Here is a 26,189-nt window from a genome sequence, read left to right on the forward strand (position 1 = left end):
TTCTGGGAACATATAACAAATATAAAGAAAAGTAAATATATATGTAAAGAAAATGTACATATTACAACTAGAAATGAACACTAGGGGGTGGTTATTTATATAAAGATTTTTAACATAGCACAATGTGTTACAGTTTTAATTGCTTTTGGTTTTAGGGAGGATTTAATTGAATGAATGAATTGTTTGATCTCATTGCTAAATGCAATAAAGCATGGTGTCTTACCTGTAAATGTACATTTATGGATATGGAATTTGGCCATTATAATAATAAGATGTATGTTCTGTGTGTTACTTTCCATGAGACCAAACAGCACATTCTTCCAAATTAAATTAAAACTTTCATCATTATTTTCAACAATAAAATCACAAAGGTTTTGGTCAGAACATCTTCACAAATGGGCAATGCCAAAATAAATGTACAACAGTTTCTTGGACAATGAATGGTCTTATTTAGTGTGTTTTTTAGCAGTGGTTGCATTACGTAAGGCAGATGTGGTGGGAAAAAGAGGAAATACAAGTGCCAGTGTAGCGGAAGTGGTACTGCCCTGAACGAGACGCTGAGCGAGACGGAGGACGGAGGCTGAATCGTCCAGAGAGCGAGCGAGAAAGAAAAAAAAGCAGCACTAAACGTCGTCAATATTGTAAGTATAACAACCTCATGCTTATGATTAGTGCACTCTCGAACCAGATTTCCTCCCGTGTGTCAACGGTAAACGCGCTGCTTTCATCGTGTCCGGTCGGATCCTCTCGAGCAGCCATCATGCTAACGGAGCAGGCTAACTAGCATGTAGCGGCTAAGTTAGCCTGCGAGCTAGCCGACGGCTTCCATGACACTTTGTTCCGACGGGCTCGGCAGGCTGGGCGGGCCGTGCTAGCGCTGCTCAAAATGAATTAAACGCGACTGTAAAACACCACAGTGACTGATTTTGTGCTCTGTTTGTGATTTTAAAAATGCCATCTGTCGGTTGCCAACACCCTAGACGCCCGTGTTTTTTTAAATGAACGTCGCTGGCCTAAGCAAGCGGGACAGATAGCGGTGCATTAAGACAACGGCAGCTAACTCACCGCTAGCCTCTCTGCACTAGCTTTGCGTTATCATGAATACGACAGATTAGCACCAGAAACGTTATCTAATCCAGTTAAGTTACCAGCGTCAGTGCGAATATAACATGATGATGATAATAAATCAGAGATGTCGCATTTTAATGAGTAAATTGTGTGATATTATCAGAGAGACCCGGGGAGGCTTCGGCTGCTGGAGCAAGTGTCGATTGAAACTTGATGTTAAACCTGTCGGTAAAAACCTGCTCTGCATGTTATATTTCCCGTCACGGAGACTGATAATGAACTGGATTCAGATCTGTTAAGACACAAATAGGTGTAATAGGTAAATGGACGAGGCAGGATTGGAGGACACTGTCTGTTAGCTAGCAGCTAACCTTAACAAGTGTATGGTTGACCCACTTGCCAAGGGGCCCAGTGTGAAATGCTTCCTCCTCACTTCCATTTGAATGCAGTGGTTTGCTTGCATTAAATGCCTGGTGTGTCAAAGCAAAAAATAAAGTTCTCAACACATAATTCAGACCACCAAGTAAAAAATAGAGAACGTAAGGACAACTGTGAAACATTCTTCCTTGTATTTTGACCAATCACAAAATACAATCACTTTATCTAATTTAACTCTTTTTTTCTCTCTCTCTTTCTCAGTCTAGAAAATGGATAAGAACGACCTGGTACAGAAGGCCAAGCTTGCCGAGCAGGCTGAGCGCTATGATGACATGGCCGCAGCCATGAAGTCGGTGACAGAGCAAGGTGCAGAGCTGTCAAATGAGGAGCGCAACCTTCTCTCTGTTGCCTACAAGAATGTGGTAGGAGCACGCCGCTCATCCTGGCGCGTCATCTCCAGCATCGAGCAGAAGACTGAGGGTAATGACAAAAAACAGCAGATGGCTCGTGAATACCGGGAGAAGATTGAATCTGAGCTGCAGGAAATCTGCCATGATGTGCTTGTAAGGGTTTCTGATTTATTTATTTATTTATCCTTTTATTTAATTTTTTTATTCTTGGGTTGTTAACAGTGGTTCTTGATACACCTGTGAAGATAGTGTACATGTGTAATATTGCCTGATTTTCACAACACTGACAAACTAAATTATTTTTTCAGGGGCTACTGGACAAGTATCTCATTACCAATGCATCTGCTGCTGAAAGCAAGGTGTTCTACCTGAAAATGAAAGGCGACTATTATAGATACCTGTCTGAGGTTGCATCTGGGGATGCTAAGAAGGGTAAGTGAGAATATTGCCATTTCTGCCAAAGTGTATGACAGGGTATGACACATAGTGATATAAGTTTCACTAATCTTTTTTTTTTTCTTATAACAATGGGTAAAAATATCTTTATGGCATGTTAAGGGGTTCCTCATCAGGACAATCCCACTGAGAATGATCCCCGGACTGCGGTTCCTTTCAGCTATATGTAGCTCCACATAGCATTTTATTCACTCACCACTCATCAACTTTGTTATCTTTTACATACAGACTGTAGGCTATATGCCAAACAGAACACACACAAAGTCTACACCTAAGGAACACTAAAAGTGGAGTGAACATCAGCCTTAACATTTGCCAAGTGAACACAAACATGACTTCAAATTGTTGCTAGTGTCTATCTGCATCTGTTCAACATGTAATAGACAACTTTTAGCTAACATGTTTGCCATTTCAACACAAGGTCATATGTCAAATGGCCAAAAAAATAATGTAATACTGCTTTATAATATTTTTTTGTCCATGTTACTTTGTCTACAGATACAGTGGACAACTCCCAGCAGGCGTACCAACAAGCTTTTGACATTAGCAAGGGGGAGATGCAGCCAACACACCCCATCAGGCTTGGCCTGGCCCTCAACTTCTCAGTCTTCTTCTATGAAATCCTCAACAACCCGGACAAGGCCTGCAGCCTGGCTAAGACGGTATGAACTGAAACCTACAGGCGTAGTTTTGAAACCTTTCAAAAAGGAAATCATATTTTTCAAGAGTTGACTAAACAAGGCATCACATACAATGGCATTTTTATTTTTTAGTGCTGATTAGTTTAAATATTTGTATTTATTTTGCCTAGTCACTCCCAAACTTTGTTTAAAAGAGGCTTTTGAATTAATTTTAATCTCTGTATTTCAGGCATTTGATGAAGCCATCGCTGAACTTGACACTTTGAACGAGGATTCTTACAAAGACAGCACCCTGATCATGCAACTACTAAGGGACAACCTGACTGTGAGTTGAAAGCTGAATGCGGTTTCACTTCTGATTAATCCTGATGTATAATTCACAGCAAATTGTAACATTGTTCTTTTTCTGTTCCCAGCTGTGGACATCAGAAAACCAGGGAGATGAGGGAGAGACTGGAGAAGGGGAAAACTAATGGAATTGCACTGTTAATCCACCTACACTCTTATCTTAAACACAGACAGCTTATATACATCCCCCTCCACTCCATCAGCCCCTCCCTCTTCTGTATGACAAGCAGCCTGAATTGCTCCCGACCAACTAGTTTACCCCTCTCAGTTCACTGTGAGGTGACGGTAATTTTCAGTTGTTAGCAAATTCAGTCACTTTGTGGAAACATGTTGTATTGATTAGTGAGTCCATGTTGCTGTTGTTTTTTTTGTTGGCTTTGTGTGTATGTCTGCTCGTTTGTACGGTGACGAGTGAGCACGTGCGAATGGATGTGAAAGATATAATGTGTGTGTGCGTGTATGTGTGGTCTCGGGGGGGAGGGGGGTGTTGTGAATTCTAATCGTCCTTCCAAATTCCTTTGTCCCAGCTAGTTTGTTGTGCATTTTTCACCCCCCCCTTTTTTTTTGGTTACTTTTCTTATTTGTGATTCCTCATGATATTTACAGGTTTTATTGTATGGTAATTAAACTGGCAGTTGATTTCCACCAAACACTGTGATGGTAGGTGTTCCATTCGCTTCACAAACCCCCCAAAAGCAGTTTTGTGTTTTGACTTTTCCAGAAAACACGTTCAATCCTATATTCAACTAACTGCAATTCTGCTGTGGGCTCATACAGAAAGGAGGCAGGCTGTATTGTGACACTGACATCTTGGTGTAATGCTCCTTGATCATGTTCACAAATTCACAGTTTTAAAAGTTTTAAGGGACCCCTTAAATTGTCATGTTAGATTTGTTCAGACATAAGACATTCCACATTATTAGGCTTACGAAAAGGCAGTGCTCCTTTTTTTGGTTTTTTTTTTTTCTTTCTTGGAACTAAGTATGGTTTGTCTTTATAGTTTTACTCACTGTTCAGGTGCTGCTTGATCTCAGTACAATGAAAATTGTATGTGCGTAACTGTGGTTCCATGTTTTTTGCAAGATTGACTATCATCTGTATGTAAAACCTAAAAGTAACCTTTTATTGATGTTAATTGAAAATGTCTTACCACACTGTATCAACCCTGCTTGCAAAATATCCCTCTTAAAAGCGGTTGTTTTCTCCCCCTAAAAAAAAGAAAAAAAAAAGGAAAAAAAAAATTGTGCCTGGCTTTCTCTTGCAGCCTCTATTTTTCATTTTTAGGTGGCCGCATTTGCTTGTCTCAAAAAATAGAATGAGTTAGACCAGATAAACTTTTAAAATTGGTTTAACCTGACTTCAGTTTTTGACTTAAAGGTGCGTCACTCTGCTGCTCTTAAAGATGGCCGACGTGAATGATCGCCTCAGAAATCAGGTGTTGTTTTTTTTGAAGTTGCAATTGGAAGAAGACCCCTTTTTTTTCTTCTTTTTTTAGTTTTGAAAGAAGCTCAGTGTCACAATACCATGTTTATCACCACTACATTCCACATATTGTAGTTGAAGACACCATTCCACATTATAGCTGACAGTCTGTTTACTCTGACAATGCTCCGATGAATTGAAATAATATTCTGTTGAAAAAAATAATAAAAAATGTCAGTTTATTATTATGCTTGATGAAAAATGCAGTTAGTGAATGTGGAACGAAGCCTGTCTGTATATCAGGTATCTACTTGCTTTGTTTTTACTGACAAGTCTTATGGCTAAAAGAAAAAAAAAATTGCTTCTGTAACAGTCTATTACCCAGTGCACACACGTGGTTGTGAAAATTTTAGAGTAGCTCTAAAAAAGCAAATGACGAAAATGGAGATAAACAATGGTTGGTGTAATTCTAGCTTTGTGTTTATGTATCTTAAAAACCATTCTAGTTTCACTATACATGTAAGAAAATAGGAAAGTGTCAAAGACCATTCAGTGAAATAAAGTTTCGTTTAAGATAACAGGCAAATTACGTCTTCATTTTTATTCATAAGGGATTGCTTTATTTAATATGGTTTAGTTAACGTGGCAAGACGTTTTAAAGATACAGCAGAGGTTTGGGGATAAAGTGTGGGTGTACTTTGATTTTATATGTCAGTAATAATTAAAAAAAAATGTATTAAATTCATTTTAACCCCATGTTGAGCGAGAACTAGTTTTCCTCGCGGAGCGTCACGCCAGGCTTCTCTCACAGCCTCCTCACAGTTATAATTGAAATAGAACTACGCGGAGGAGAGCTGCAGGTGTTCCACGGTTCTAATTAAACGAAAACAACCTCCCGCCCATGTGTGAAGTGTGACCTGTGTTCAGATCTGCTAACACTCAAAATCACACCGAAACTCAGACGCCTCGGCTAGTTAAAAAAAACTGTGAGTAACACCAATGCAGGTGATTTGGATCGGCTTTGTTTGATTGAAATTAAATTGTTTCACCTTCTAATTTTAGTATAAAGTGCTCAAATAGAATATGCAAATTTAGAATTTAGCCAACTTTAGCTAGCCCTTGATGGGGTTTTTTTGTTTGTTTTTGGGAACATGGCAGCTAATGTTTTTTAAGTTGGATTTTGAACTAAATTTTTTGTAGTTGTGAAGTAATTTGAAGTGGATGTCAAACTTTGGCTAATGGAAGAAGTTAAATTTATTTTGTCACACTTTTTCTTTTCTTTTGACTTTATAGCTAATTAAAAAAAGAGATAATATAATATAATATAAAGATGCAGCAATTAGTCCATCTACAGAAAGTCTTACATTTTATAAACAGTGACTAATCGATTGAGAAAATATTAGAATAGTAGATAATATAATAAAAATAATAATTAGAACAACTTGCAATGCTTTGTATTTTTCTCCAGGCCTGTGTAGTTTTATGAAGCACATTCAGCAGCTGTGATATTTGTTTATCTCAAACAACTTTTGAAACTGTACTAAAGATGTGTTTATTCAACTTTGTGCTCATTTTGGAGACAACTGGTGGTGGTGCTAAAGTTTATTTAGGGATGCAAAGATTAGTCGATTAGTTGAAGACTTCCAATTTAATCGCCAAACATTTTGATTATCAATCATTTTGAATCTTTGTTTATTGCATTGAAAGGCCAAATTATCCGATTCCAGCTTTAGATCAAATATGAATATTTTGTGGTTTATTGAGTCTTCTCTGACAATAAACTCAATATGTTTTGGTTGTGGACCGATGTAGTAAAAAAAAAACTAGACATTTGAGGATTTCATCTTGGGCTTTGGGAAGCAGTGATCAACTTTTTTTTTTTTTTTTTTTTTTTTGACATTTTCTGACTTTTTATAGATCACACAACTAATAAATCTGGAAAATAATCAAGATTAATCGATACTGAAAATAATTTTTAGTTGTAATCCTAATTTTTATTGCATTTCATATTTTCAATATTTTGTCTACCCGCATTAGAACTAAATAAATAGAAATGGGGTGGACAGGTTTAAACTCTCACCTAACAGATGAACAGGCCTGCAGCCTTCTAAGCACATTTAGGACAAATTTAGGAAATTGTGAAATGTGTTTCTAATGTTAGTGTGGCCATAGAGTCAAATCAGCATTTCTCTGTCAGGTCAACTGAAGGGTTGTTTTGTAAGTGTGCATTGGCTAAACCTTGGTGTATTAATATCAACTTCAAAAAAACAGTCCGATGAGGGCTACAACTAACAAAAATGTTTCATTATCAATTCAGTTGTTGTTTATTTTCTTGATTCAATCACTCTTTCCTACAGTCCAAGATAACATCCACAAATGTCTTGTTTTGTCACAAGCAACAGTCCACAACCCAAAGATATTTAGTTTACATCGTGGAAGACTAAAGAAACGGGACATATTCACATTTAAGAAGCTGGAATCTGTGAATTCAAAACAATGAATCAGTCATCAAACTAGTTGTTGATTAATCTTCTGTTGATTGACCAATCATTAATTGACTCTAAATCCAACACTCCACAACGTTTCTTCCTCTGTCTTGAACCAGCTGTTACAAAGATGAACAGCAGTGGACCAGCCTACCCCCTCGCCTCTTTGTATGTAGGCGACCTGCATCCTGATGTTACGGAGGCCATGCTCTACCAGAAGTTCTCTCCTGCTGGGCCAATCATGTCAATCCGTGTGTGCCGTGACATTATCACTCGCAGATCTCTGGGATATGCCTACATAAACTTCCAGCAACCAGCTGATGGTAAAGTATCCACCTTGGGCAAATTCACCTCACCTAAAGCTATTATAAAGCTTCAGTCAAATTAGTCAAATCAAGTAGATATCTTTCAGTCTTTGAGTCTTTTTAGGGCCAGAATCCCTCTTTTTTGTTACTTCCACCACAGCTGAACATCAGAGGAAATGCAAAGAAGGGACTTTTATGCTAAAAAGACAGATATCCCTCTTACTATGACTAACGCACACTGCAGAAATACTTTTGAATGCATTTCACACAAAATGTCTGCATGGATACACTTTGGTCCCCATAACTATTTAGCATTTTAAGGGTATCTTTTTAGCCAGTATGAACAGAAGTAATGATTATTCATGGAGGAAAATCTCTTTCAGTGTTTATTTGGGCACCTGACTTTAGACACACTTTGTGAACATATCCTTACATGCAGTTTTTATCGCTGCTGGAAAATGGAAAAACACAGACATTGTTTTTCCAAGTTCCTTGGTAAGTGTGATTGATGTATGAAGTTGATTTTGCTTGGCAGGTGCAATGAAATGTGTTGTAACACACTGGAATAACCTTCTGTGCAGGAAAATATCACTCACCAAGGATCAACAATAATGATTTAAAATACAGAAATGAGACTTTCCTTTTGTCTAGAGACGTAAAGGAACAACGTTTGATATGTGACCAAAAAGAAGACACACTTTAGAGTCTAAAATAAAATAAAAATAAATAATATACCATAAAATAAAGGAAATGTTGTCATTATAGTCTGAGGATGAAGCTGCAAATTAATGAACAGCTTGCATAACAATTTAAATTGGGGGAAATAAACAGTATTTGACAGCATGATGATGGTGAAGTCAAACTGGAATTCACCTGATATCCTCCACCCTGCGATAAATCTGACTCATTGTTTTAGCTTATGGGTGGAGCTCTGAGTAGCACAACTTTTAATCATCAAGAACACACTAAACTCAACTTAAAGCAGAAGTTCAATCCTCCATGGAGCTGTCACTAAGTTCAGCATTATAAAGAACTGTGGTGCTAAATGACACATATTGAAAATGTAGTAAATAGAGATGTATTGTTTTAACGAAGATTGACTCTTGGCAATGAGATGTTGTTTTTTTTTAAAAACCAATTTTCCTGTTGTTTAAGCGGAGTGTGCCCTGGATACAATGAACTACGATGTTATCAAGGGTCGGCCTATCAGAATAATGTGGTCTCAGCGTGACCCCGGACTTAGGAAGTCTGGCGTGGGTAACATCTTCATCAAGAACATGGACGAGTCTATTGACAACAAGGCCCTGTATGATACCTTCTCAGCCTTCGGGAATATTTTGTCCTGCAAGGTAAGCCTGCATCCTCTTCATCATCATTATCATCATCATCATCATCAACATCGCCATCATCATCTGTTTGACTGTTGCATGGTTGTCAAAGCTCTATGATCCTAGACAACTTTGCTTTTACACTATATAGTAATATTAAGCTGATATTTCTTCTACATACGATGTTGTGAGAGTATGATTTGTATATAAGGTTAGAGCTGGACATTTTATTTAGCAGTTTAGCCCTATATGGCAAATGTTTTCAAAAACACATAAAAAATGATTAACGCAGCAAACTGTGATGGACCACACAGGTGAGCCTCTTTTTATACAAGTAGCAAGACTGAGCCCCTAATCTCTGGAACAGCTTAACTATTCATATAAGTACTGCTAAGATCCTAGAGATGTTAAAGTTGCTGCTGAAGACCAGCCTCTTCTTTGACTTGCTCTTATATTGTGTAGCAATTCTTTAATTATGTCTATTTATTTTTCTATTTATTTATATGTTTAGGTATTTTAAGCTTGTTCAGCACTTTGGTCAACTGTGGATCCCCGTTTTTGGTTGTGCACACATGTGGGCGAAGCGATGATGACCTACCAATCACTTCACGCTACTACACTCACTGATCTTCAGGCCAAAGTTTCACAACAAGACAAAACCACTTTAGAAAGTTGTAGCGGTGTGAACTGGCCTCTCAGCTTTACTGAAGCCGGCTGATGGCGTCGACTGTTACTCAATTTGTCATGTCACCAGTGGCTGTTTTTTTTTTTTTTTTTTCAAACAAAGTTTTATTGAAAATTGAACAAACACACAATCGGATAATATGTTTAGGCATACTGGTTATAGAAAGTCCAGTTTTGTTGTATACAAAATTCTCCATATCACTCCAAAACGCAGATGAGGATGGGCAGTGATAAAACAAATGTAAGATAGTCTCTGGGTCAGTATTACAGAAGGTACATTTCAAATCTATATCAGCAAATTTGGAAATGATTATGTTACAAGGATAAATCTTATGCAAAATTTTAAAATGAATTTCTCTGATCACCAGTGGCTGGTTTTAAAGTATAAGGCATATAGCATGTTACAATAGCCAATCAGCTTGTACCAAGTCGGCAAACTGTCAGCTGGTTAAAATGGCAGTTTTGGACAGAAGAGAACCTTGGCCTTCTGTTTAGTTTGTTTTAGTCATGTTTTCACGGTTTCATCAATACTAGAAATGTAACTGTAGCAAGTATCATTCGCATTTTAAGACGCTACAAATTATATCAAGCTACCAAAAAAGCCTGAAAAGCGCTACTTTACAGAAAGTCGTTGTAATGGAGATGATGCACCGTCTCGTCTTGTGGCATTGGTGTAAATCAGTTTTGCAGGTAGGCGTAGTAGTTGCAAGTTTCAACCCGTCTGGTCCTGAATCTTTGGTGTGAACTGTTCTTAATGCACAATGAAACACAGAAATGCATCAGCAAAGGTAGAGAAGATGATTGCATTTTAAATCAGTTATTTCATGAAGAAGAAAATCGATTCACACATTAGTTAGAACACAAGGCTACACACACAGTGTGTTTATGTGCAGGAAAACTCTCACTGCCACTTTAACCTTGAATGCAAGTAAGGTTTTTGCAGTGAAAGTACAGTATGATCTAAAGCGTTTGTCTTTATAGGTTGTTTGTGATGACAAAGGATCCAAAGGCTATGGCTTTGTCCACTTTGAGACTCATGAGGCTGCAAACCGGGCCATTGATACCATGAATGGGATGCTGCTGAATGACAGGAAAGTGTGAGTAAACAAAATACTTTGATTTGACCAGTTAGCTTTTCCACACAATGGCCAAACAATGCTTTAAACAAAGTGCAATGTGAGGTGAGGCAAAGAGTAGTGCAGATTATATGTGTATGTTTACTATATTCACTACTGATGACTCTGTTGAAGGCAGATGACTTTCACATGTTATGTTTTTTGCACAGTCAAGAGACAGATAAACAGTTGACATCTGGCATTGTCAACCCAGAGGGCCATTTCCTGGGGGAAAAATGTCAGTTCACCATACGTAGGTCAGTGAATTGGTAGGATCCACGTCTAGGTTTGTTGTCTTTGTGTGTGTTTGTAATTTTAGGGACAAACAGGTGACAACATTGCACAAAACAAGCTCACAAGGATGTATGAATACAGTGTACTTAATATAATTTGCAATGGAAGGAGAGGTAAAGCATTCCCATATTATATTAATGTTGTGATCTGGTATGAACAATATTGACATATTTACATTCCTGAGTCTTTTTGTGCCTTAAAGTTTTAATTTGTGTATTTTTGTCTTTGATGGTCTGTGGTGAAGCCAAAGCCAATTTTCTGTACCGTGGACAGTAAAGTCTGTAACTTACTTTCTTTTACTACTTTACTACATTATTTTCCTCTTGGCGACGGGTGCAATGACGTCTGCAGTTTTGTTGGCCACTTTAAGTCCCGCAAGGAGCGAGAGGTGGAATTCGGCACCAAAGCTATGAAGTTCACCAACGTCTACATTAAGAACTTTGGTGACGACTACTCTGACGACAAACTCAAAGAAGTCTTCTCTGTATTTGGTAAGAGGAAATATTCTCAATTATTTTTACAAATTGGTAAAGTAGTCAGTTTATGTAAACATCTCTTTGCATATGAGATTGTCAGACAGTTGTTCTCATGCTCTCAGGGAGGACTCTGAGTGTGCGAGTGATGAAGGACGAGAGGGGCCGTTCACGTGGATTTGGCTTCGTAAACTACGCTAACCATGAGGATGCTCAGAAGGTAGCGCGTGTGTGTGTGAAGTTTTCACTCAGTTTGGATGTTGTGAACAGCAGCAGTGAAGTATTTTGACATTAAGGATGGAGCTGCAGCACCATCTTATTATTTTAAGTTGGTCTCATTTTAGTGAATTGGCAAAGACAAAACAAACTTGCAGCGCTGATGCACTTGTCAGGACAGAAAAGAATTAGCATTCGTGTTTATTTGTTTAGTCCATAAAATGTCAAAAGTGGTGTTTTGTTCAACCAAATATTCACAATTCCAAAATATTCATATGACATCAAAAAAGCATCAAATAATAGTATCAAAACAATTGCAGGTAAAATTTCTGACAATTTAATTTCTGTCGATTTTAATAATTTTCTAATCAACGTCCCACTGGAGTTGTATGTCTGTCCTCCTGATGAGTGCAAATCAAGAGTTTAATCCCCTTGTAGCTCTGATTTTGGTCTTGATTTTTGACTTTGTGGAGAGCATCGAACAGACCTGAACATTATTGCATCCCACAAACACACTTAAATGTGCTCCTTTCCACCAACATACAGATCAGGTAGAGAGAAACACACACACACTAAATGAATGACTATAGCACACACAGCAGAGAGTTTGTTTCATTTTGTGTAGCAGCTGTGCACATCTTTAGAGAAAACTAAACTGGGTGAGGCTGTACATGCTTCAACAGGTTTTCTTTCTCATTCATGCTGCAATTTGGGCAGAATTAGGAAAAAACAGGTTGAAAACAAGTGGACACATCACAATAATTTGATTTAAAGTGAGCGTCATATGCACCATGAGGTCTCTCTAAACAGCGCCTCATCCGTTTATTTTCATTTGGTGCATCGCGCGATGGTGCACATGACGTTAGGCTGAAATTACGCCGGATCATCGCTTTGATGTTACGAAAAAATCTGTTTTAAGTCTTAATCAAAAATGTGTAAACTACCTAAAATTATGAGGATCGTGTGACTTTCTCCTGTTAACACAGCGTGTCGATGATCTCACACTCGTGTGTTTCCAGGCAGTCGATGACATGAACGGAAAAGAGATCAATGGGAAAATGATCTATGTGGGACGAGCTCAGAAGCGGCTGGAGCGCCAAGGAGAGCTGAAGCGCAAGTTTGACCAGATCAAACAGGACCGCATCCAGCGCTATCAGGTGATGCTTCATTACATTCATATATTTGCATTGAATTTGAAGATGATTTAATGACTTTCATAGTTACTGATCTGTATTTATATGGTGATTTGTTTTTGTGGGTCGGAGGTTTGGTAATTGAAGCTTGTCTGTTGATCGTTTTGACTGACAGAACAGTTAAGAATCATTTCTTTCTCTTTCTGAGTCCAGGGAGTGAATCTCTACGTGAAGAACTTGGACGACACCATAGATGACGAGAGACTGCGGAAGGAGTTTGCCCCCTACGGCACTATCACGAGTGCTAAGGTATCGTCATGAGTGTTCCTCTTCTTCCTCCCTCAGAAAACAGCAGCTCTGGTTTATTTGAACCAGCTGCAGTGTTACTGAGTAGAAACAAGTTTTCATAGAGGAGGGAAAAATCATTCAAATATGATGTGAACTTCTCAAACCATCTCACTTCATAATCAGTGAGTAAAAACACATACATAAACTGGACAAAATGATCTAAAGTTTCTTGTCCATTTGCAAGTTGTTATGCTTGAGGTTTTGATTGAGCCTCCATACATTGCGCTAACTCATTAACGTGTTTGTTAGCTGATTGAACAATAGCTTTGTTTGTACATAAGCTGCCAAATCATCTCTTTGGAAATGGTCAAATTAGAGGTGATTGTGGAGCCAAACAACTCGTTTAACCCTTTTTAAAGGTCATCAATGACTCTGATAGACATTACAGTAGTCTAATATAACTGAGCCCAGGACACAGAACTTAAACTCTGACCCCGTTGGCTGCCTCGGTGTCAATTATCTTTAACGTTTCTGAACTGGGGCTCCTTTGTTTCCCGCAGGTCATGACAGATGGCTCGCAGAGCAAAGGCTTCGGCTTTGTCTGTTTCTCTTCACCCGAGGAAGCAACAAAAGCAGTCACTGAAATGAATGGAAGAATTGTTGCAACCAAGCCGCTGTACGTGGCTCTGGCTCAGCGGAGGGAGGAGCGTAAAGCCATCCTAACCAATAAGTACATGCAGAGACTGGCAACCTTGAGGACCATGGGAAGTCCGATCATTGACTCGTACCACCAGGCTGCGTACTACATGAGTGTGCCACAGGTATGCAGGTCTGAACGCTGGCAGAGGAGAGGACGTTTTGGTTTTGATTGTGTTGCCGTCTTTACTTAGTGTTGTCTCACATTGCGTATAGTAAATGTTTGGTCAGCTGCATCCCAACTTACTGATGTGATGATGACCTCTTTTGATATGTCTGCCATAAACATATTTCACTGGAATTCTAATCTGGCACCTTGCTTTATTGACAGGTCTTCATATTACCTGTTCAGTCTGCTTGTCAATCATCATCAGCCAGTAATTAGAAAACCCTGAAAATTGAACACCATACAGTTAATGCTTACATTTATCTTTCAGCCTCCCACTCGCTCTTACTACAACCACACTGCTGTCAGCAACATGAGACCGGTGCCTTGTTGGACGGGACAAGCACCCAGACCACAGGGTGAATGAATAACTTATTTTTCGATCTTATAGATGTATGCAGTCAATATGTATTTGCTGTAAACATGCAATTTGTATATAGTCATTTGTATTGTCCATAACAAGTTGCCCATGTTTGTCCTTTTAGGCCCGTACTCAAACCAGTATGGCAGTTCTGTTCCTCGACGTGCCACCACTCCCATTGCTACAGTCAGACAGGCATCCACCCAGGCTCCACGCATCATAAGTTCATCACATAAGACAAGTAAGTGCCTCAATTTGTACTGACAACAGGACAAACCTCCCCCTTCTAAAATATGCTGGAGTATCACATCGAATGTCTTTTATTCAGATAACATCGGGACTCAGACTGTAGGAGGGCGCACTGACGTGCCTGGTATGACCAGAAGTGGTCAGTATAAATACTCATCTGCAGTGAGGAACCCGCAGCAGGTCATCACTGTGCCTGCACCCATGACAAGACTACAGGTGCTGATGTTTGTACTGTTTTATCTCATTCTGATACACAGCCAAGACAGGGAACAGCTGCCAAACCCAAAAAGCCATAAAGTTCAGTATAAAGGTGTACACTTGTAAACTAAGGTTATGTTTAAATTCAGACGCCTTCTTTGTATCCTAGAGGTCTGAACATGTTGATGTCCTGCCTCCATCCTCAGTGCGTTTACATCTCGCCTGCAGAATGCCAATTTCTCTGCAATGTAAAGAAGTTCATGATGGCAAAAACTTTCAAATTGTGGCTCAAATTCTAAAGAAACAGATTTGACCATCCATCCACTTTGTCACACAAAATCAAATGTGTCTAATCAATATCTTCTTATTTCTTGTGTAACCTCAGTTGATGTTGATACATTTTTACCATGAAATACAAAGTGAAATTTGGTAAAAATGTATTTAAAAGAAAGCTCATCATTATATGACAGAAAGTTTGTGTCCTGTTTGATCATTTTAGGTTATTCCTGCACCTACGATGGAGCCACCAGTGCATATTCAAGGCCATGAGCCACTCACCGCCTCCATGTTGGCTGCAGCTCCACTCATGGATCAGAAACAGCTTCTCGGTGTGGCGTCGCTCACTTTTGCCTTTTTTTCCCCCCTCAGCAATATAGATGACAACAACTTGTCTGTTTGTTATTGATCATCTTGTCTCTGCTGTGATACACAGGTGAGCGATTGTACCCGCTGATCCACGCTCATCACCCAAACCTGGCTGGAAAGATCACAGGAATGCTGTTAGAGATCGACAACTCTGAGCTGCTACACATGCTGGACTCGCCCGAATCACTGCACTCTAAGGCATGTAGTGAAGTTCTTTTTTTTTTTTTTTAATTCTGCAGGCCGCTGCTAAGCAAACTGAGACTTTTTTTGTCTTTATAGTTTTGTCAAGTAGTGAACATTTTCTAAGTATAAGGTCTGTTATTTATTGATCAGGATCTACCGCAATTTACTAAAGTGAGCTGTTTTACGCGATCTACATGTTAAAAAAGAATCTACTTCTATTTACATTATTCCTGTTCAAGTCCTTCTAATAGTTTCACAACTAAACCTATAATATAATTTTGTCCAACAATAATCATCACTCAGTGAGGTTAATGGAAAGTAACTTCCTTTGGGCTGCAGCACAACCACAAGCGTTGGCCTCAAACTTACTTAAGTTGAGCATGAAAGTTCATTCTTGACATTTTTTTATTAAATAAATTTTAAAATGCTTGTACATGTCAAACTACAGTCTATTTACTAGCCTTTTCCCACAGTTTTTAACCATATCTTGTCTTTTGAGCAGATGCAAAGTAATCAGTATTTAAACAGTTGATTAATAGTTAATAAAACCCTATAATGTAGTTTTAAACAGATATGAGGCCTGTTAATTAATGTTCAGTAGTTGTCAATAAATAGAACTTCTCCAGTGTAGATATATTTTACATTATTACAACTTGGTTTGTCGCCATTCATGATCTGTTTATACTCCACATTTTATTCTACTAGTGATAAAATAACTAAAACACATCAATAAACATTTTAAATCGCTGACACTATGTTACTGTTTTATAATCCCAGTACTGTACATAAATGCAAAGCAGCAGGATTTAAAGTGTTAACAGAAAGGGCTGTGCAATAGAAAGCTCTGTAGAAAGCATGAAAGTGGACCTTGAGGTATTTTTTTTTGTCCAACCACTACTACACGCAACAACAATACAACGTACATTTTTTTTTGTGTTTTCCCAAATGTGTCTGACTCAATTTAGTGGAAAAAACAAGAATCTACCAAGAAAACTGTTTGCACTTTTTAAAACCGTTCTCTTTTAATTATACATAAATGAGACCGTTGATCCCAGTTGGGGGTTTTTTTCTTATTTTTGTCCCTCTCTCTTTTTGATCAGGTGGATGAAGCGATTGCCGTCCTGCAGGCTCACCAGGCGAAGGATTGCTCTCCCAAAAAGTGAAAAGCCCCTTTCAGGTCAACAACAACTTCTCTTCCTCTGAGGGATTTTTTTCTGTCAGCAGTGGAGGATGTGTACAGTCTGCCACTGTGTCTATAGCGTGCAATACTCAGTTTATAATTATTCAGTAGCAACAGAGGTGTGTGTCGTCTTCTAATCAATGTCTTATTGTGGAAACTTAACACATGCTAATAAGCAAGATGTATTTAAAATATCTAAATAGTGGAAAATAAATTCAGTTTGACAGTATCGACGAGTGGAACATCAAAAGCAAAAGAAGTTGTAAAATTGAGTTTTCCTGACAATCACTATTTGCCATTTCAGAAAAAAAAGTCCTGTACAGCTGTGTTTGATAGAAAGTGTGCTGAGTTGCCACAAAAGATTTAACCATGTCATATCTTTTCCAGATGTCAACGACTTTCTGGAGGAAGAAAAAAAAAAAATACAAAAAGAGTAAAATTTGGAAAAAGATTAAAAAAAAAAAGAAAATGTTCTATGTAAATTCAATTGACAGTTAAGAAATTTGTGAAGCCATTTTGTTGTTGTAATACCTTTTGTTAAAAGATAAAGTTTACAATATATGCATCAAACCTGTCTTGTGTCAATTGTTTAACATGAAAGGTAAATGAACAGCTCTAACAGGATGAACGGTACGTTGAATGTCTTGGAATTATTCTCTGAAGTCTGCTAAAGACATCCTGAGTGATGAAGCAGCCGTGTCTGAAATCGCTCCCTATTTTGTTAGCTGGTGATTTTTTTATCTTTTAAATGTACATTCCAACATATCTTCAAAAATGTCAATAGGAGCAAAAAACGTATAGTTTCCTTGCAAGATTGCACCAGCTCCTAATCAAGAAATTCAACTTCTCCAAATATTATGTAGAGAAATATTCCAGATCATGTCAGGTCATATTTTCCAAACTATCCACACATCTTCTCACAAACATCATCAGTCTAAAGTCAGAAAAGGTGACCTAAATTTATGGAATTATTTTTCTCAGCGGGTTAAAAATTCCCCTCCACTCAAAAATGTGTTTTTCTTCCTGTTTTACGGTTGAATGTTGGAGCTTCAGTGCAGAATGATGTATGTGCACCAGGGCTGACACATGAGAGCTGTTTTCACGCTCATCTGCTGAAAAATGGAACATTTCTCTGCTCATTGAAAATCCAGTTTGGTTTTTGTTTTTAAAGAGTGAATTTATGAGCAAGATTTGTGACATCACAAATAGTTTGGATGTCGGTCCGGGTCTGATATTGAACCTCCCTGCATGACTTTCACTCCTCTTTGTGAACTTTGATCGACTGAAACAACACGTTTGGCTGATGTTTAACTTTAGATCAGATTTAAATGTTTCAAACGATATTAAGTGTTTTCAGACAGAAGGGATTAACCCAGAAGCTTTACTGGGTTTTTGTACACATTTCCTATCACAAAATTTGAGGCTACTGCACTTTGAAGAAATTAAAACTTAATAGTGAAATGTGTGGTTTATTGCTGTAAATCAAAGGACTGACAAACCACTTCCAAAAAAGTGACAGAATGACAAAATGAATTGTCAAATTTGCCAAAGTTTATTGGGAGCCTTCATACAAAAAATGAAATTATGGCTGTAAAAAGTTACAAAGGATTATTGTTGACATTGATATACTTTTGGCATTAAGGCCTATTAACCCAACACATTTTTGTAACTCTCTGCAAACCTAAAAGTGTCTTTTAAACAAGCAGATAAGACAGTAATATTTAAAAACATACAGACCAATAGATACCTGCAGATTACTTCTCAGTGGTAGTTTTACAACACAAACCCACAAAAAATCTGAAAGCCAACTCAAAACTGCCTAATTTTCAATGGTGAACACGTGAAACTTGAGGCAACTTTTATTACACACAGCCAACTAATTTCAATGCATCTGTTTCAATGACATTTTTCATGAATGCAAACAAATGTATGTACACTGACTTTCATAAAGCATGTCTCAGACTATCGACGCGCAGGCATTAGAAGCTGCTTCGCCGTCACTGAATCGGGGAAAAGGTTGTGGTAGGTCGGTAAGGGAACGTAGGCGGCTGTTATCATTTTGCCTGGAAGAGAAAAAAGAAAAACATTAAAATAAAAGCTGAAACATTTTCTCCATATTATATTTTATAACGTGAGGTTTCAAAACCAAAAAGCATGAACTCATACCTGCAAACCAGCGTCCATGAAGTGCATTTACAGTTGCCATCGCTGCTGGTATTGAGGGGCACTTCACATACACGTTACCCTACGTCAACAATAAGGAGGGCGAAGATTAGCAGGATGTAATATTACCTCTACTTTTTGAATTTTGGATATCAATCTTCAACTTACTTGAGCAGAGTTCTTATCGACATAAATGTGAACGATTCCTCCGTGTTTGTTGCACTCCTCAATGACATCATCTTGGATCTCGATGGCCCAGCTGGGGTCATTTTCCCTGTGAAAGTCATGTAAAGCTTTAGTGTTCTAAACTAACAGGAGAATTTTAAAGCCTGGGGTCTGTAATGAGTATCAATGATTAAGTCCTTACGATTGTGGGTTGAACAGGTTAGACAGCTGAAGGCAATGTGTGGCCAGCGGCTGTGATGGGAGGTTCAACGCCTGACTTGGAGCTGGAGTCGGAACAGCTGTGGGTGAAAAAAGTTAAAAAGGGGGTCAGTGAACTTTCTAAAAAAAAAAAAAAACAACAACAAAGCACACACTGCATGTTTTCAACCATCCACACTCACCTGTTGTAGCAGCTATGTTTCCAAAGGGTATGGAGCCAGTCATCTGTAGAGCCTGCTGAGCTGCAGGAGGGATCTTCAGACCAGTTCCTGCAGACAGGAAATGAAAAATGGTTTAATACAAACTAAACATATGACACTAAACTAACAATCTGACAGGCTTAAGATGGGTTTGTTTGCGTCAAACGCACTGTTGGAAAGGAATAATGGGTTTCCTGTGTCATGCACATGTTGGATCCTGTTTACTATGTAAAGAAAATGACGGAAAATTGTAATCCTCATTTGTTGGCAAGGTTGATGGGACATTAGAAAGCCACAGTGGAGTCATGATGAAACCCATTGTGTCACAATCACTTGTTTGACACCTTGACTAGTGGTCACGCAGAAATATTAAAGCATATATTTTGGGAATTTTATCCTATCACTGACACCATTAAAAGAGATATTTTACAGATACCTGAACTGAAACTCCTGGCAGAGTTTTTGAACAGCATCTTATCCACAGGTTTGCTTACTTTCCTCCTGTGTCACATGTAATATGAACACAACTGATTTTACTTACATGTCTGTAATGATATTCCTCTACTAATGACTGCAGACAAAGGTGCCATTGTACTGTGGATAAAAAACAAAGATGCTGGTTATAACAAACCTTCTGCTAGACGAGCCATGAGCTGTAGACGTCCTGTGGTGCCGAGGTCGATGCCAGTCCTTTCTAGTTCATCGTTGTCCAGGAACGAGCTGGCCGTCGATGAGTCTGAGCGCTCTGTGACATGTCCCACCTTCATCGGACGCCCGGCCAGCTCAAAGCCATTCAATTGCTCCAAGGCCTTTTTTGCACATTCTGCATCTGAAAACTTCAGAGAGCGAGACAATCAAAATCATGATGGACATTATCAGCACAGAACATATTCCTCCATATATTCACAAAGATGCTTTAATTACCGATATGAAGCCGTATCCTTTAGACCGTCCAGTTTCGCTGTCCATCATGAGCTGTATTCCTTCAATCTACAGAAAGAAAAACACACCAACACAGACGAATGTAATGAATACACATCTGCATGAGCAATTTACGCCGATTCTCACGAGTACTGCCACTAGGTCCTGACCTTTCCGAAAGGCTCGAAGATCCCTCGAAGCATTTCTTCGGTAATGTTGAAGTGCAGAGAGCCGACGTACAGCCGCATCGGACCTGAGCTCCCCTTCTGTAGATTATTAGCAGCAGCAGCAGCTCTGTTTTTCTCTGCCTGTAATTGCAGGTAGACGGTGTTAAGTGATAACATTAATTCAGACACAATGTAAACTGTGGTAAATTCACTTCCAATGGAAATATATGCTAAATAAGTGTGTTGGCTTATGAGGTATTTTTTCTTCTCTTTAATATTGTTTTGTTCCATTAGAAACATTTTGTCACATCCACCTTTATTAAGGTTACAGTGATGAACCAGCACCCACCTGAGAGGCCTGGACGATAATGGGCACTCCTAAAAGCCGCTGGCCAGTCAGTCCGATCGCCAGTGGTACAGACGAAGCCTCCACAAACTCAATGTATGCAATGCCCTTTGATCTTCTGGAGTTTCTATCAGAGATCATTCTCACATCTCTTACCTACAGAGAAAAAAACAAGTGACAACCTTCAGGGATCATTTCTACATTTGTTGAATTACACAACTTTTAACAACAAAATTTAACTGACTTTTCCGACAGCTGAGAAGAAATCCTCCAGGTCTCGGGCTCTGATTCTGGCAGCAAGCTGCATGCAGAAAACTGTGCGGGCATCTCTCTCCTCTGGTGTTAGATTGTCAATTGGTTGCCTAAAAAAGAGAACATTTATAAAAAGTTAAAACATCCAGAAACATTGAAAGAAACCATTTTAAGTTACAACTAGGAACTTTCATTTTGTGCTGATTTTGATGCCCCCTATGGACAAAACCAGTAGTGTTTCTCAAAATGAAGACTGCATTTCCCATGAGCACTAATGCATTCTGTTGATCTGGCTAGCATGTACACTTGTTTATTATGTTTCAAAGTTACTACAAAGATAATTTAACTAGTTATGAAACCGTCTCATGATGCCTCTCTATGTGGTTACTCTATATATCTGACTCCACTCAGAGTCTCCATGAAATCTGACGACAATTTACATCATGCAGAACAGAAGAGCCTATATTTACATTACATGTAACAGAGCATGAAAGAGTAAAAAAAAAAAAAAAAAAAGTCTCTTCGTTTAATAACATTAAAAGTTGAGCGAGCTAGAACGTGAATGCAGTCAGTGAGGGGCAGTGTAGTGAGAAAAAAGGAGCGAGTCTGAGAAATAAAGCTTTATTTTCTGAATGTTTCACAGCGGTGAGGTTTTAGAACAAATGAACATGTCCACAGCTCTGAACAACCGTGTGAGAAGGAGCTAAATTGCCTGATTTGGTAGTGAATGGAGCATTTTAGCTTTTAGGTCATACAAGAGGCATCAGTATTAAGTTGAGACTGTTTCATAACCAGGTTATTATTACATTTGAAAGTAAAATCAAACTGATTTTTTTTTTTACAGTTCATGTTTGATCCAACCAGGGTTTCATGTTTGGTTCCTGTTTACTAACTGATGAAGATGAATGATTCAAGATCTGTAAAAAGAAAACTCAAAGTGAGCTGGGAGGAACATCTGGATTTGGTGCCGCTATAATAACAATCAGGCAACTTAATGTTCGACCCAAAAACTAGTAATAATATTTATCTCACCTAATGGGACTCTTCTCTTTTCTGAAAGGGCTGCGACTTTTTGAACGTTTTCGGCTGAAAGAGAGAGAGAGAGGAGAATTAATTTTTTATCACTGAAGACATAGCCAAACACACTCAGATGTGCATGAGTACGAGGAAATGAACAGGGTCCTGTTTGACCTGTTACGTACAGTACTGTGAGAGCACCAACATGTACAAACATTTTTGGCAGCCATATTCATTTTGTTCAGAAGTTTAAGTTGAATTTGAGTCCAAACTATAGTTTGGATGTGTATGGATGTAACTGAATGTCTTGTATCAGGTTTATGATACATCAGATCATCTTAACACCACTGATAAACTGTTTTAAATGTTTTCTCAACAATTTGTCCTGTTTATATGCAGAAAGTTAATAATTTTATCGTTTGTTTGAAAATAGAAACAAACCAGACAGACCCACCAGTGTTTAATTACTACTTGTCTGCCATCAAGTTTAAAGACTACATACACAGGGCTCCTGCGTGCTCTGTACCGTCCAGAACGTTCCTTGCTTCGGGAGCGGCTGCGGTGACGCTCTTTACTGCGGCTTCGTTTTCTCTCCCTGCTCTTGCTCCTCTTCTTGCCCTTCTTTTTGTCTTTGCTTCTGCTTCTTTTCTTCCTAGAGCCTGGGCTCCGGCTCCTGCTTCGGCTCCTCCTTTTCCTGAAACACATCACAACATTGCTATTCTTGTGCACACACACACACACACACCACCTTAAAGATTCACTTAAAACTATTTACTTTGTGCAGTCTGGAACAATGTAACGTATGCAAAACTTACTTCTTGTGTTGGTCGTCATGTCCGTTTGCATGAGAGGACTTGATCTCATCCTAAGCAAGGTTGATAGGAGAACATCATGAGGACGTAGATGAAACATTTCAAGTCGTCATGGTAAAGAGGATGGGGTGGGACAAGAGAAAATGCAGAATATATTCAATTAATAATAATACTTCAAACTTCCTACTGTCATGCCTGGACAGTGTCCTTCCACCACCCCAATAGCTTCCCATCCCACTCCTGTCTTTTACAAGGCTGCTCAGTACTTAATGCAACAAAGCAAAGTTAAGGGAGAGTGTCCAACATATTAGCTGAGTTCAGGAAGCTTTCACAATAGCCAGGTCATCTCCACCATTCCCCTTCTAATAGATCGTACCAATGCCACTATTTGTGCCTAATCATGTGACCACGCATGGCCCACGGCCACTAAAAGAGATCCTGTGTGGTTGGTGTCAGTCCAGTGATCTTCACCCATTTTCGTTCTTGGACTGTAAGAGCTCGATGCCACCTCTGTCACACATCTTGCCCTGAAGCAAACAGGGATTCACACTTCTTAGTAATATTGACGCCCAAGAAAATAAATTAATAAAATTTAAAAAAAGAAAAAAAAGAAAAAAAAAGAAATAAATCCATTAATTCAGCCACGTCTACCATTATCTTAAGTTGGCAAAATGAAGTCATATTTTTTAAACCTTTTGACTTAAAAAATGATTAACTGAAAAGTAGCTCACTTTAAAATACAATGATGCTAGATAGAAGTATTTATTTTACAGTCATTCTAGTAATATATCAATATCTGTGGTGTTGTGTAGCATGCAAAATCAAGATGCTGATTCACATTACAGTTGACTAATGCAAAGAGGCAGTATTCATATTTACGAGCAAGAGAATATTATTCACCATAAAATCATGACGCAGTGCAGTAAATCTCTACATTTTTGAAGCATACTGTTACAGAACTACAACTTTAATTAGATCAGTTATAGTTTCATACCCACATAATTCATATCTATTAATTGAGGGAGTAATTACACATTAACTCAGGGCTCTATCCATTTTAATTAAAATCAAAATCACTTCGTGTGATTAAAAAATGGTCTCATAAAAGCCACATTTTCGTCCTTCTCAGACGAGTAGTTCAAAGTCTGATTATAAATGACTACATAGAGATACAGTGACAGTATGCAGGTTGTAAATCTGAATACTGCCTCCTTTGCTGGACAGGTAAAAATGGGCTTATCAACCAATTGGCATTCACCTTGTTGCAACCGAATAGGGATTGGATGTTCTAGGTTGAGTCTCTTTTAGTCCTAAGGTGAACCACAGTACATCAGTATATGCGCAATAACTACCTTCCTTTTTTTCACAGTTCACAGTGGAATCAAAGATGAATTCATGGGAGTAGAGGTGAGATATCATTAGGGAAGTCTATAAAGAGAGATAGATGCGGATTTATTTATAATTCTGTATTGCGTTTTAAATACTCAATCACACCACACAACATTCAAGTAAACTTTGTCACAGTAGCAAATATAAAAAAAGGACTCAAGAGTAAATCATAACAGTGAAAACAAGCTTCATTTCTACAACTTTCAACCCACCTTTCTGTATGGAGCCTCCAGCAGGTCCTCAACGTCAAAATCATCAGCCATGATGATCCTATGAAGAGAAACAATGACTTTGTTAACATGAAAACAAGAAACCGGATAGTTTTTTCACATCAACTCCCCTCTTTGTGTTTCACTGTTGAGCTGTGGTGGAAGTACAGTAACAAAAAGGAGGAACAGTGAGGCTTAAAGACTAACATTTAAAAGATGTCTACTTGAGTTGACTAATTTGGACGTCTGAGGCTTCATGTTAGCTTCAGAACACACAGAAGGATGTGGCTTGTGGATTTTAGCTCCAGTCCCTCACATATTAAATGTACTACGGACAGATTTTCTAATGGCTGATGTGAACAGGAAGAATGATTGAGAAAAAACTATTTCAAATGTGCATTTGGTCACCTGACTGCTGTTTGAAACAGGCTTAAGCTTATTCTTTACACACAGGTTAGTTTTCAGCTCTGCCCCTCTAACACTTCCAATGTTTTAAGGTGTTTCGAACACGTTTTAAAAGAAGAGGCCAAACAATCACATTTCTGGTTCAGGAATATCTGACAAACTGCTTTTACACACCCAAAATGATCCCAACGTGTTAATTTGCATGTTGAGACTTCGGAGCCGAAAACAAACAATGACTGAATCAATAAACAAGTGAATGAACATCTAGGTCTGCTACAAAAACATGAGTGAGATGGCCACGATAGAGATTACCTGTATTCAACATCGCAAATGGACACATACGGCCACGAACAACATAAAGCTGAATTAATATTAAAGTCACCTACATGATTATACTAAAATCGACGGTACAGGTTGAGCAGATTATTAATATTTAATGCTAGAGGCAACATAAAGGATAAACATGCGTTGATGCTAACGCTAACTAGCCACCGCAGGATGCTACAACGCCGTCGTCTCGACGCGAGCTAACATTAGCTAATTTTCGCGGCCTGTATTCATAATTTACCGCTAAATTTCTCTATAGTAATAACATCAATACCCAAAATCATATTGAGTGGCGGACTAGGAATTGATTTGAAACATCTTTACCCCCCAAAATGTTAAATATAGTCCGAGTATGTTATAAAAATAGGCGCTCAGGCTAACAGTCAATATGGCTAACAGCGTTTCGGCGGCAGCAGGAGTAGCAAACATTGACGTTACCGTGTGAGTAATGATGAAAATGATGTGCCAAAAGTGTAAATATCACAGAAATGTCCTGCTGAAGAGACTCCTCTCGACGCCTCCCTCTTGGCAGATTACACAAAGCGAGGATGAAATCTCACTTGGACAGTTATGTAACCTTTTTTGTAAAACTGTCGACGGCAGGCGGGTCGTGGCCTGGTTTCTATCTCCGTCCTTCTGCCTGTTTCTTCTTCGTGTGTGTGTTCATTAGAGGTCTGTAAACCAGCCTGGAGGCGCATTACCGCCACCTACTGGAATGGATAGAAAAGTAAAATTTATTCCCATTGCTGCCCTGCTTAGTAAACATTTTCTTTGGTTGTTTTTTCCATTTGTATCAAGCAAACATCAATAAATAGCCTTGTTAATCCTGTCTCCTCCATGCTGCTTGCTGTTACCATTAACCATTAAAATACTA

At 38.5% G+C, this 26,189-nt stretch overlaps 3 protein-coding genes across 4 annotated transcripts; 2 read left to right on the forward strand and 1 right to left on the reverse strand.

Annotated features, from left to right (window-relative positions):
- The first annotated feature begins 528 nt into the window (after positions 1-528).
- On the forward strand, positions 529-4,968 carry LOC128356858 (14-3-3 protein beta/alpha-2). The gene is made up of 6 exons (XM_053317025.1): positions 529-641; positions 1,708-2,009; positions 2,165-2,288; positions 2,811-2,974; positions 3,183-3,278; positions 3,370-4,968. The coding sequence occupies exons 2-6, from the start codon at positions 1,716-1,718 to the stop codon at positions 3,424-3,426; spliced, it is 735 nt and encodes a 244-aa protein (XP_053173000.1). The 5' UTR covers positions 529-641; positions 1,708-1,715; the 3' UTR covers positions 3,427-4,968.
- A 643-nt stretch (positions 4,969-5,611) lies between these two features.
- Positions 5,612-16,706, forward strand: LOC128357141 (embryonic polyadenylate-binding protein-like). Its single transcript, XM_053317389.1, has 15 exons — positions 5,612-5,709; positions 7,329-7,532; positions 8,670-8,863; positions 10,508-10,623; positions 11,287-11,426; positions 11,534-11,628; positions 12,644-12,781; positions 12,971-13,066; positions 13,606-13,866; positions 14,179-14,266; positions 14,393-14,509; positions 14,597-14,733; positions 15,215-15,323; positions 15,428-15,558; positions 16,644-16,706. The coding sequence occupies exons 2-15, from the start codon at positions 7,340-7,342 to the stop codon at positions 16,704-16,706; spliced, it is 1,878 nt and encodes a 625-aa protein (XP_053173364.1). The 5' UTR covers positions 5,612-5,709; positions 7,329-7,339.
- Positions 16,707-18,225: 1,519 nt separating this feature from the next.
- On the reverse strand, positions 18,226-25,951 carry LOC128357242 (RNA-binding protein 39-like). Of its 2 annotated transcripts, none has more exons than XM_053317531.1 (15): positions 25,754-25,951; positions 24,587-24,644; positions 22,989-23,038; positions 22,700-22,867; positions 22,189-22,242; positions 21,149-21,266; positions 20,908-21,060; positions 20,562-20,699; positions 20,395-20,460; positions 20,102-20,306; positions 19,453-19,539; positions 19,254-19,350; positions 19,055-19,160; positions 18,890-18,968; positions 18,226-18,786 (listed from the first exon to the last, which is right to left on the reverse strand). In XM_053317531.1, the coding sequence occupies exons 2-15, from the start codon at positions 24,635-24,637 to the stop codon at positions 18,686-18,688; spliced, it is 1,473 nt and encodes a 490-aa protein (XP_053173506.1). In that variant the 5' UTR covers positions 24,638-24,644; positions 25,754-25,951; the 3' UTR covers positions 18,226-18,685. The 2 variants fall into 2 exon arrangements, with proteins under 2 accessions (XP_053173506.1, XP_053173505.1); XM_053317530.1 differs by having other exon boundaries at positions 22,676-22,867.
- Positions 25,952-26,189: the final 238 nt, after the last annotated feature.

This window comes from Scomber japonicus, chromosome 4 (genome assembly GCF_027409825.1).
Source record: "Scomber japonicus isolate fScoJap1 chromosome 4, fScoJap1.pri, whole genome shotgun sequence".
Lineage (NCBI taxonomy): Eukaryota > Metazoa > Chordata > Actinopteri > Scombriformes > Scombridae > Scomber > Scomber japonicus.

Coding starts and splice junctions, on each gene's coding strand:
- LOC128357242 (XM_053317530.1), bottom strand. CDS start 24,637: ATGGCTGATGATTTTGACGTTGAGGACCTGCTGGAGGCTCCATACAGA. Junction 23,039..24,586: donor TGGAGGCTCCATACAGAAAG/GTGGGTTGAAAG, acceptor AACCTTGCTTAG/GATGAGATCAAGTCCTCTCA. Junction 19,540..20,101: donor CATGGCTCGTCTAGCAGAAG/GTTTGTTATAAC, acceptor TCCTGTCTGCAG/GAACTGGTCTGAAGATCCCT.
- LOC128356858 (XM_053317025.1), top strand. CDS start 1,716: ATGGATAAGAACGACCTGGTACAGAAGGCCAAGCTTGCCGAGCAGGCT. Junction 2,010..2,164: donor AAATCTGCCATGATGTGCTT/GTAAGGGTTTCT, acceptor TTATTTTTTCAG/GGGCTACTGGACAAGTATCT. Junction 3,279..3,369: donor TACTAAGGGACAACCTGACT/GTGAGTTGAAAG, acceptor TTCTGTTCCCAG/CTGTGGACATCAGAAAACCA.
- LOC128357141 (XM_053317389.1), top strand. CDS start 7,340: ATGAACAGCAGTGGACCAGCCTACCCCCTCGCCTCTTTGTATGTAGGC. Junction 12,782..12,970: donor ACCGCATCCAGCGCTATCAG/GTGATGCTTCAT, acceptor TTCTGAGTCCAG/GGAGTGAATCTCTACGTGAA. Junction 15,559..16,643: donor CCGAATCACTGCACTCTAAG/GCATGTAGTGAA, acceptor CTTTTTGATCAG/GTGGATGAAGCGATTGCCGT.